We start from the raw sequence: 11,847 nt of genomic DNA, 5'->3' as shown, positions 1-11,847 counted from the left end.
GTGTAAATATTTATATTTAATATCTCACTTTTGTCTACTAAAACTTTTATAAATCCGAGGGACGGTGACCACGCCCACTTTAGGAGACAGGAAGTCAACAACATTAGTGAAAATTTCATATTACTTTCGTAATAGTATGGTTATGTTGTGGCTTACACATTTAATTAGCCTCTTATCACCAGGCCTGTTACACTCCGATTTTTTACCCAAGTAAAAGTGTTCACCAACATAAAACTTATAAAATAGACATTAACTTGTAATACAATAGAAGCAAAATGTTAACTTAATGGCTCTGGGACTTTCTTTTAAATTATATTCCTTAAATTAAAGAGTTTCACCGCATTTTATTAGTTTACTGCTTTTATTTTCCTTCCCAAAACAGCGAGTCAACGGCCACAGACTCATATTATTGATATAGTATAGATATATATATGACTAATATTTAATTGTCTTTAATACACAATTGGATCTGTGAAGGATTCGGTCAGAAGTGGATTTTCAGGAAAACAAACACTGACAAATCAACAGTTCACAGTTTAATCGTGAAAGCATGAAGGCATCCATGACAGAATGACAGTCGTATCCATAACAACGTACTTAGAACAGAACATCTGCTGTAGAACAAAACAAGACAAAACAGAAACAAAACAGAAACAGCTTCAACACAGAAAAGCAGCTCGTATGAATGCAAACACAGTTTTAGATGAAAACACAAAGAGAACAACATTTTTTAGTGAGCGTGACCGTCTCTCCCCGTCTCACAGGTCAGAGGTCAGAGGCTCAGAGTGGGCGGAGCTACAGAGGCTCAGAGTGGGCGGAGCTACAGGCCGTACGACTGACGGACGTTCAGCGTGTCTCGCAGCATCAGGTCGCGCAGGCGCCACAGGGCGTCGGCCATCGTCTTGTGGGCTCCTTTGCTCTTCAGCCAATGGGACGGCAGCCTGCTCTCCTGCTCTTTAGTCAGACGCACGTCCTGTTTTTGAACTGAGAGAAGATCAAGAAGATTAAAATCATATTTATCAGGGTTATCACAGGTCAAGTGAAGTGAATATTGATCTATTTTTAAAGGGATACGCCAACTTTTTTTTTTCGTGTCTTGCCTCACTCCCGAGTCCATGACCAGCAGATAGACACCATCCTTTCTACTGTACGTGTAGTAACAAGGGAGATAGAGCCGTATCGCCGTAATTAGCTTAGCTCAAACACTGGAAGTGTATGGGTAGTGTTAGCCTGCCTCCTACCCGAGCTGAAATCAGCAGTCAGAAGCTGATTTCATTTTAGCTCTAAACTCTGGCTAACACTACCTATACACTTTCAGTGTTTGAGCTAAGCTAATTAGCGACTTTAGGTGGAGGCAGGCTAACACTACCTATACACTTCCAGTGTTTGAGCTAAGCTAATTACGGCGATACGGCTCTATCTCCCTTGTTACTGCACGCACAGTGGAAAGGATGGTGTCTATCTGCTGGTCATGGACTCGGGAGTGAGGCAAGACACGAAAAAAAAAATGTTGGCGTATCCCTTTAAAGTTGTGCGATACAGTACATTGAATATTGTTGTGTTTGAACCAGAAGAAACAGAAACACAATGTTTAATGGTGAATTTATGAATGTGATGTAAATAAGTTCTGATGAGAGCAAACGGCCTTGGATAGACGGCCGGCCAACCTCCGTCGTCATCCCAGGAGAGAAGGCGATCGCTGATTCAGGTTTTTAGAGGTTTACCACTGGCTTGTTAAATTCTTTTTAGCAGGTAAATGTTGGTCTCATTGATGAAATCTAACAATTGTGGCAGTAGCATTGTTTGTTTGAAAAGTGAAGCTTCATGTGTATTCTTGGACAGAAGAGCAGCGCTGCCTCTGGGCTCTGTACGTACAGACATCACCACTTTTACATCAATAAATAAATGTTTTACAATGAATCGATCAGTCTGCATTAAGTTAGATTTTTTTTAATTAAGTTATATAGTACACGGCTATTTGATTTCTGGCAAAAGCTCGCCGCATCAGCTTACGTAAAAGCCAGTGGAGACTACTGATGACGTATGTGATTGTTGAAGGGGTGTCCCAATTCGTAGGGGTTGACTTTCTACCCCTACCCCTTGTAGCTCCGTTTCAAGGGGTAGAGGTAAAAAAGAGAAATGGGATTGGGCCTTTATGAGCCGACCAATCACTGACCTGAGAGCGTGTCGACCAATCACTGACCTGAGAGCGTGTCGACCAATCACTGACCTGAGAGCGTGTGGTCCCACTTGCTGACGGTGGGGGCCTCGGCCGTCAGACCTTCGATGTATCGTAGATAGGCCTCTGAGTGCAGCAGCCTCTGGGACTTGGCGGGCGGCGCCACGAACAGCGGCGTGGACGGCTGCTGCAGCGCCGGTTGGCCCAGCTGGCCCTGGCCGGGGTAAGGGGGCGGGGCCTGCTGGCCTGGACCAATCACACCCATCTGCTCACAGAGGAGAGGAGCGCTGTCACTTCTCTGGTCGATACACACTGGAGTTTACACATTTACACATTTACACATCTTTTTTGAATTTTGTTGGACTTAATGAAAATGAAAATAAAAATGTGATTATAAAAAAAAAAAAAAAAAACATTTTCAAGATTTGATCCGATCCATGATCCAGAATGTGACCAGATTAAACCTGGTGAACATCTGGACCCTGATGATCCAGGTGTGAGGTTTACCTGAGATCCGTGGACGTTCCCAGCTCCAGCTCCTCCCAGACTGTTGACTCCTGTAGAGATTCAACATGAAGACTCAGTCAGTCTCGGTGCTGGTTAACCATGCTGGTTCAGCTTTATTATAATAATAATAATACATTTTATTATCAAGATCATTATTTAAAGGGACAACAAGGAGTTTCTCCGTCAGCAGAACGAAAAATTCTGCGACAATAAAAAAGTCTGATATTAATGTGGATGAATCTACATTACCACTTGTTAATGGTCCATTTTCTATAAATACACTGCTCAAAAAAATAAAGGGAACACTTAAACAACACATTGTAACTCCAAGTTATATTTCATTAATTGAGATCTAAGATGTTTTGAGATCTAAGATGTGTTGTTTAAAGCAGATATCAGCTTCACGGCCGTTTCGGCTAATGCTGCGTTCAAGGCAGGCTTTTGAAACCGTAAGTTACAGCTTCAAGTCACAACTACGACTTGGTAGCGTTCCAGGTAACCCGTAGCTCGTGTTTTTACCATCCTGTTGTCTGTGAAAGTTCCCTATAACGGCCACTCGTAACTTCCGACCCGTGAACTCGTACCAGATCGAACTGGTATGACTTCACAGGAAGGAAAAACACAAAGTACGAGTTTCTTTGAACGCACCATGAGTTAGCAGCCCCCGCCCTTGTCAGGCATCAATTGGTCCTCGTGCTACGTCACCACATTCACGCGCATCCCTTGGCTGCACACACAGCCCTTCATGCCGTTCTCTCTCCTCATTGGATAACACTTGTATCCCACAAGGAAAATTTTCTCCTCGGGTTACAGCAGAGCAGAGTGACGGAGAGACTCGTGTTTAGGCTGAAATACTTCATGTAAGTGATTGCTGACGGAAAATAGGACTATTTAGGACTTATATTAACAAAAACATTCCACTGATATCTGCTTTAAGTGTTCCCTTTATTTTTTTGAGCAGTGTATATGGTTTTGTCTCTATGGTTATTTTGTTATTATTAGTGGTGGTGGAAATGCTGGGCGAGCCGACCAGCGTTTCTTTACTTTCGGTTTCGTGGCGAGTCATGAGAATAACGCCGCCGAATCTCCGTTTATGGTGGGAACTACGACGGTATGTGATCGTCTTCCAACCTCTGACTTTAATTCTTGATGAATGAAAACATGAGTCTGTCTTGCACCGGTCAAAGAATTTCACGGTGCGGAGGCTCATAGATGTAGCGTGGAAACACTTTGCTTTAACAAAACTCCTGGTTGTCCCTTTAAAGTCAGAAAGGCCAATTATCAATCTAATAGTTTCAATATCAGGTTTAGTTGGTTGAGTTTGTCTCAGTGGCTGATTGGACCAGGACAGATAACCAACCCCCCCGGCCGAGGCCTCGGGCTCTCAGCCAATCACTGCAGGTTTCCCCTCCAGGAAACAGGAAGCTCTTACCAAAGAAGGTCATTCCAGAGAAGCGGGGCAGAGCAGGAAGGAGGTGTTGGTGGAAGACGGCCCCCCCCATGTGATGCAGCTGTAACCCAGTCACACTCACACGGGCCAGAGCCGAGCTGAAGGCCCCCCCCAGGCCTGCAGGACGGGGCGGTGGCAACACAAACACAGCAGCACAGCAGTCACACATGCAGCAGTCAAACATGCAGCAACTACAGCAGCAGCACAATGTTACTACACACTGCAAAACTCTACATCTACCAAGAATATTTGTCTTATTTCTAGTCAAAACTAATCTCATTCTACTTAAAATCATTCTCACACACTCATCACATTAAAAAGCAGCTTGTTTTTAGACACTTTTTACTTCTTTCAAGCTGATTTTCACTTGAAATAAGTAGAAAAATCTGATAGTGGAGCAAGTTTTTCTTTCTTATTACAAACACAAAAAACTTGCTTTCACTGGCAGATTTTTCTACTTATTTCAAGTGAAAATTAGTTTGAAACGAGTGAAAATGATCTAAAAACAAGTTAATTTTTAATTTTTAGGTGATGAGTCTTATTTTAAGTGGAAAGAGATTAGTTTTGACTAGAAATGAGACAAATATTCTTGGAAAGATGTAGAGTTTTTGCAGTGTATTGACTAAAGCTGTTAATGTCACTACAGCAGCATCACAATGTAAACCACAAGCTTTAATCCTACTACTGTAGAATTAAAGCTGTTAAAGGAATAGTTCACCATCGTTTCCAGACATTGAGGCAAGTCACCAGGTAAATTCACTACTACAGGACTATTGAGGCTGTAAAAATGTAAAAATGTCCTAAATGAGGATGTTTCCAGTAAACTCTGGACTATCTCCCTTCAGGACACTTGGATTGCAGTGGACGAGCAGTGTGGAGGAAGATTAAAGGGTTGTTGTGTAGTTTTATGGACGTTATTACTCTCATATAAAGTTCTGGTTGGACTAGGAACGAGTATTCGAGTATTCATCAGCATGAGGACTGAATTGAATTGAATTGGTGAACTGTTCCTTTAACGTCAGTACAGCAGCATCACAGTGTAATCTACTGGAGGGTTAAAGACCATGTTGCCATGGTGATGATGCAGATGAACAGAGATAAAGACACATGAGGAAGTAAAAACACTTTGATGCACATGGACTCAGTCTCAACCCTCCACGACGTTCACACTTCACCTTCCTCCATCCTTCCTTCCTTTCTCCCTTCCTTCTTTCCACAATCCTTTTCCCCTTCCTTCCTTCTTTCCCTTCGTCCTTATTTCTTCCTTCCTTTTTGACCCAATCTGTTCCCTCCCTCCCTCCACCTTTCTTTCCTTCCTTCCTTTTTCCTTCCTTCCTTATTTCCTCTTTCCTTTTTGACCGAATTGACCCAATCTGCTCCCTCCCTCCATCTTTCTTTCCTTCCTTTTCCCTTCCTTCTTTCCACAATCCTCTTCCCCTTCCTTCCTTCCTTCTTTGACCTAATCTGTTCCCTCCCTCCCTCCATTTTTCTTTCCTTTCTTCCTTCTTACCCTTCGTCCTTCCTTCCTTGACCCAGGAGGACATCAGGAGGGTAAAAGTAATGTAATTTAATTTAATTTAATTTAATTTGTGAACATTTTAGTCATTAACACTAAAAACACACAGTCTTTTTGGTAGGAAAATAAGAGTATAAGGTAAAAAAAACTGAATTTCCAAAAATTAAAACGGAAAAAACAGAATTTGGTAAAAAAAAAAAAAAAAAAAAAATGTTTTACTGTTGTGAAGGTTGAGACAGACGGTGTTAAACATGATGAAACATGATGATGAACATGCAGACAGGGTCAGCATCAGGTAGCAGCTTCTCATTCAGACTCTACAGCTTCTGGGGCTCCACCTGCATCCTGGGGGGTTACCGGGGGTTACCGGGGTTACCGGGGTTACCTGGGTTACCTGGGTTACCGGGGTTACCAGCCATCACAGCCCTACTGGAGGTTCACCTGCTCTAGGAGAGGTCTGGTGATGAGCCCGGTCTCTCTCCTGCTGCTCCGCCACTTTAGCTGCTCGCTCTGAAACACAGGGGTAAAGGGACAGTTACACATTTATTAGTCAGGTCCTCCTCTCACCATAACCTCCTATAGTCACAGCAGTAGGTTCATCACTCATCAAATACACAATCCAACAACTCCACAACGCTCTGGTGGACAAGTTGTGAGCTGCACATTCACCATGTTATGAGATAATAACACAACGTTACCACACAGAGTTGTTGTAGAGTTTTTTTGTTTTTGTTGAGACACAGATATACAACTTTGTCGATTCCTGTATACGATCGTGAGTCTGAGTCCATGGTGTCGGTGCGGCTGCAGTCGAGCTTGTGTTCCGTTTGTTATGTGATGCAGTCGGACCTCATTCTGCTCCAACGGCAGGTTGAGACATTGTTGAATCACAGTGGAGCTTAAATACAAGACAGTTTGATGTGAGACAGTTTTTTATTTTTATTTTTTAATATTAAAGTAGCCCAGTGAATTTAGAAGCACATGGGTCCTGTTCTTTTCTTTTCTTTAAAAAAAAAAATCATGGTAGTATAAGTATCGAGAATCGTGGAAATCTCCTGGTATACTGGTGTCGTAACAAACCTAATCGTAATGTTACATGATTATCTCATAGTGTGGTGAATGTGCAGCTCACAACTTGTCCACCAGAGCGTTGTGGAGTTGTTGGATTGTGTATTTGATGAGTTTGATGAGGGACAGGGGAAAAATAAACTTGACCTTGACCTTATTTTAAGTAGAATGAGATTTGTTTTGACTAGAAATAAGACAAATATACTTGGTAATATATTTGAGTTTTTGCAGTGTATGACTATAGGGGGAACTGTCCCTTTACCTTCGTATTCGGCCTTCCTGCAGCTCTCCAGGTTCCTCCACTCGGTGCCGACCAGGCGGCTCAGCTCCCCGAAGGAGAAGTCCGGGTGCTGAGCCTTGATGACGGCTCTCATCTCGCTGCTGAACAGGATGTAGCCGCTCATGTTGATCTTACGCTTCGATCCCTCCTTCTTCGACAAACCTTTGATGGACTTCGGCGTGGACTGAAAACCAACACAGCAGCCGTTAAAACCAACCAACTAAACAACCAACCAACCAAAACCTTTCACAGCTTCAGCTCAGACTATGGGATGTCACGATTATAGATGTTCTTGGTACGATTATTGTCAGAGAAATAATCACGGTATTACGATTATCATGTTTATTAGGGGCGGGAGAAAAAATCGATTCACATAAATATCGCAATATCTTTTTTGACGATTTTTAAATCTATTTTTTTTTTTATCTATTTTTTGTTTTTAATATATATATATATATTTTTTAATATTTTTAAATATTGTGCATTTGTTCGCCTTTTTTACATACAGAGAGTCCAGGTTGTGAAAAGGGTTTAAGTTCACTTTATAATGGAGTATGTTCATTTATAGGCTTCTACAGTGTTTGTGTGCAGATAAATGTTAAAAATGCTAAAGACTAAAAATCATAGAGAGAATCGGCAATATCGTAGAATCACAATTTAAATCGAATCGCCATCCAAAAAATCGTAGAAGAATCGAATCGGGAGAAAAGCATATCGTCCCAGCCCTAACGATTATTATGCATTAATTAATTTCACAACAGTATGAATGTGTAAAATCAAATATAGTTCAAATATACATTACTAATTATAAAATATTCTAAATATCTGTTAAAATATGACCAATTATTGTTAAGTCATTAATTGTCTTCAAAATCAAATGTTTATGTTAATTTTAATCTTTTTTTTTAAATTACAAATGACACTCTAGCATTCAAATTCCTACCAATCCAATGTTACGTAGGTAAATGGACCAGTATCTGTGCATTTTACTTTGGTGCACATCTGCAGACACAGTTCATAGGCTACATAATCTTTTTTCAGAAAGTGACGGTATTTAGGAATCTTTGCGATTAATTAATTGTGGCGTTTAGTACCGCGATTAATTGTAAAAACAAGTAATTGTGACATCCCTAGCTCAGATATGTTGGTTCACTGCAAAAACTCTACATCTTTCCAAGAATATTTGTCTCATTTCTAGTCAAAACTAATCTCTTTCCACTTAAAATAAGACTCATCACATAAAAATGAACTTGTTTTTAGATCATTTTCACTTGTTTCAAACTAATTTTCACTTGAAATAAGTAGAAAAATCTGCCAGTGAAAGCAAGTTTTTTGTGTTTGTAATAAGAAAGAAAAACTTGCTCCACTATCAGATTTTTCTACTTATTTCAAATGAAAATAGACTTGAAAGAAGTAAAAAGTGTCTAAAAACAAGCTGCTTTTAACGTATAACTATGTATGTATATGTATAATATACATATTTTAGGTGTAATGAGATTAGTTTTGACTAGAAATAAGACAAATATTCTTGGTAATTGAGTTTTTGCAGTGTTTGTGTCGACCTGTGGAGGTGTGTAGGGGAGGACGTCCATGTCGCTGGACATGGACGTCTGCATCTGAGGCAGCGACTGGTCGGCCAGCTCTCCGTCATCGTCCCCGAGGTCCTCCAGCTCCTCGTCCGTCATGTCGGCAAACTTGGCCTCAAGTTCCTCGATCTTCTTGTCCAGCAGAGGAGACGGCTCCTTCTGGGGAACGATGAGCTTCCTAGATAGATAGATAGATAGATAGATAGATAGATAGATAGATAGATAGATAGATAGATAGATAGATAGATAGATAGATAGATAGATAGATAGATAGATAGATAGATAGATAGATAGATCGTTTCTTTTATTCATCTTTGAGAGGCTTCTGTAGCTTCATCTGAGTCCAGATGTGTTGAATTAAACAGTTTGGACTTAATTCGTAACGACACACACCTGTCTAAATAAAACCCTACAGCTCGTCATCATATCTGAGCAAAATGAGACACATGAGGTGGAAGGAACTGAATAAAATACTCGACCAGGACTCTGACCGGAGCTGAAACGCTGCTGCAACATAACAAATGGAGGAAAACTGCATGTCAAATAAAAGATCAATGTATTTGTGTAAGCAGTGTGAATTGGAATTGAAGATGTGCCAATCAATCCACAAATTCAAACGCTTGTTTAACAGTAAAGAATTTTTAAAAATATGAGAAATGTAGTTGATGTTACTGACACCGTTCTGGGATTATATTTGGGATTTTTGTGTAATACGTTTTTATTTTCTGTTAAATGTTTTGAGTGGTTTGATCTGAATAAGCAGCCTGGCTTAACACCAGACCTCATCTCAATGTAGACTGAGATTCGGTCTGGGAACCACCCGTTCATTGTTTTGTATTTGAGGCGTGGTGTATGAAAGCCCAGAGCTGTTTATTGGACGCTACGAGTGTCTATCGAATGCTTATAGCCAATCGTATCAATCAACCCGATGACGTATGTAGAGCGACAGAACTCCGCTCGCGAAACGTTGCTCTACTTTCAAAATAAACTTGCATTCTAAACGACTTAAAACACTTTTTTTTAACGCTGCATTGAAAGGTAAAGCGTCTGCCGCCATGTTGGATCAACAAGCTGTCAACTAAGTCGCTTTGATGTGTCGTCATTGTCTTGCTGCCCCCTCTCCCGTTCTGTGATTGGCTCTCCCGTTGAGGGAAAAGTTGGGTCCATGGTTTCCAGGCCGACTTGCAGAGCGAATAGAATCGCGTGCAACGCAGCGTAGTGGATAAGATGATTGGGTAAGAAGGGTTTTCTGTTGAGGTGTGTATTTTTAAATGACCTGACTGATTTTGAAAAACATTTCATTCATTCATTCATGTAACGGTGCGTTCACACTGGGCGCGAGTAAAATATTCACCTCGCTCTACTCGCTCCAGTTTGCCCGCTGGAATATTTGTTTTTACTCGCGGCATTCGCGCAAATATTTCGCTTGAGTTCAATATTTTGAACTCACGCGAACAGGCGAATTTCGTGTGTTCACGTCATTCGCACCGCCGGCATAAATTCGCGTCCATTGGCGTCTGTACATTGACTTTGTATGTAATCTTATCGCGCGAAAAATTCACCTCGCGCCCGGTGTGAACACAACGTTAAGGCAACAGCAGAGTTTCCTCAGACCGTTCACCTGAAGTAGTAGGTTTCGTCCTCCACCACCTTCCCCGACAGAGAGAAGCGCTTCAGCCCCTTGAACTTCTTCATCTGCTTCTCGCTCTCGATGTAGCGGCTCTCACAGAGCAGCACGTTGTCCTCGGCAACCTCGGTGGGACGGCACGACAGGTAGTCTTTAAAGGACGAGACCACGCACTTCCCTGTGGAGGAAAACCTCCTTCAGCGCACTGAGTGAACACATCTACACTGTTACAGAACAACAACACGGAGTGAACACATTCACACAAGCTGTGTTCCAAATCATCCACTCACTCCCTATCCACTACATCATGTAAATGATCTAGTGACTACATCATGTAGACGATGTAGGGAATGACGGGAGGAGAATTCAGACGCTACACGGTGACTCTCTGAACGTGGTTGCGTCAGCTGATGCACCGGGAACCATGTAAACAAACCATGGACGTATGAAACAAACTGGACACATAAAAATAAAGTAATAAATGTGATTCTGTGTGGTTGTGTTCCTCGGACAATAAACTGTTGAAATATGAAAAATATGAAAAATGTAATAGTCAAAACTAATCTCATTCTACTTAAAATAAGACTCATCACATTTAAAAAGCAGCTTGTTTTTAGACACTTTTTATTTCTTTCAAACAGATTTTCACTTGAAACAAGTAGAAAAATCTGATAGTGGAGCAAGTTTTTCTTTCTTATTACAAACACAAAAAACTTGCTTTCACTGGCAGATTTTTCTACTTATTTCAAGTGAAAATTAGTTTGAAACAAGTGAAAATGATCTAAAAACAAGTTAATATTTAGGTGATGAGTCTTATTTTAAGTGGAATGAGGTTAGTTTTGACTAGAAATGAGACATTTTGACAAGAAATAAGACAAATATTCTTGGTAAGATTTAGAGTTTTTGCAGTGCACTACATAGTGGATGAAATTAATCGCGGAGAATTCGAACAACACTACAACATGGCGAACACACTATATAGTTAGTGCACTACATCTGTGATAGGAGGAGATTTACAACACATCTACTGCTACAGAACAACACCACTTGGTACCGATGATGCAGGTCATGGGACAGGTCTCCTCCAGGTTGCTAAGGAACACCTCCTTCTTGTAGAACATCTTGGTCGGCTCGTGCTCCGTCTCCTCCGGGTGGATGAAGATGGGACCGAAGAAGTAGCCCGCTCCGTCACGCATCCACATCTTCTCAATCCTGGTCCACACAAACGGTAAAACATCAACTGCATTAGACACAACACCGTCGCTCCATCTTGTACAACCATCAACATCTCCTGATAGGAGTTTTAGTTTAGTTTATTTAGCACAAAGTGCATTGAACACTGTAGGGCTGTCCCCATTAATCGACCTAATCGATTACATCGATGGCGTAAATACGTCAACAGGTACAACACACCATCGGGTTGTGAAGCATAGACTGTAACACGTACAGCAGAACAACACATGCTGTAGCCTAGCAGCACCATGGCGATGAACCAGCACATGAAGCTGCAACATCGTTCCGTTCATTAATCTCCGCATAGCGCTCTAAGTGTTATATCTAAGTGAGGGTGATGTCCTGCACCCCTGGCTTTAAAAAACATCCTAGAGGAAACACTGGTCTGCTCCATGACTATA

At 41.3% G+C, this 11,847-nt stretch overlaps 1 protein-coding gene across 1 annotated transcript in view; it reads right to left on the bottom strand.

Annotated features, from left to right (window-relative positions):
- Positions 1–820: 820 nt before the first annotated feature.
- LOC310986444 (protein polybromo-1-like) overlaps positions 821–11,847 on the bottom strand; it is a gene marked incomplete at its 3' end in the record, with an annotated part of 40,565 nt that continues 29,538 nt past the window's right edge. Inside the window, exons 23-30 of the mRNA XM_083972352.1 lie at positions 11,268–11,425; positions 10,208–10,391; positions 8,563–8,764; positions 6,983–7,184; positions 6,094–6,162; positions 2,687–2,736; positions 2,231–2,444; positions 821–984 (exon numbers count right to left, since the gene is read on the bottom strand). Coding sequence (XP_083828478.1) covers positions 821–984; positions 2,231–2,444; positions 2,687–2,736; positions 6,094–6,162; positions 6,983–7,184; positions 8,563–8,764; positions 10,208–10,391; positions 11,268–11,425 — 1,243 coding nt within the window. The remainder of the gene's footprint in view (positions 985–2,230; positions 2,445–2,686; positions 2,737–6,093; positions 6,163–6,982; positions 7,185–8,562; positions 8,765–10,207; positions 10,392–11,267; positions 11,426–11,847) is intronic.

The sequence above is a fragment of the Trachurus trachurus genome (genome assembly GCF_905171665.1).
Source record: "Trachurus trachurus genome assembly, chromosome: 5".
In the NCBI taxonomy this organism is placed as follows: Eukaryota; Metazoa; Chordata; class Actinopteri; order Carangiformes; family Carangidae; genus Trachurus; species Trachurus trachurus.
The sequence above is the reverse complement of the archived record's forward strand: the minus strand, read 5'-3'. Positions and strand labels throughout refer to the sequence as shown.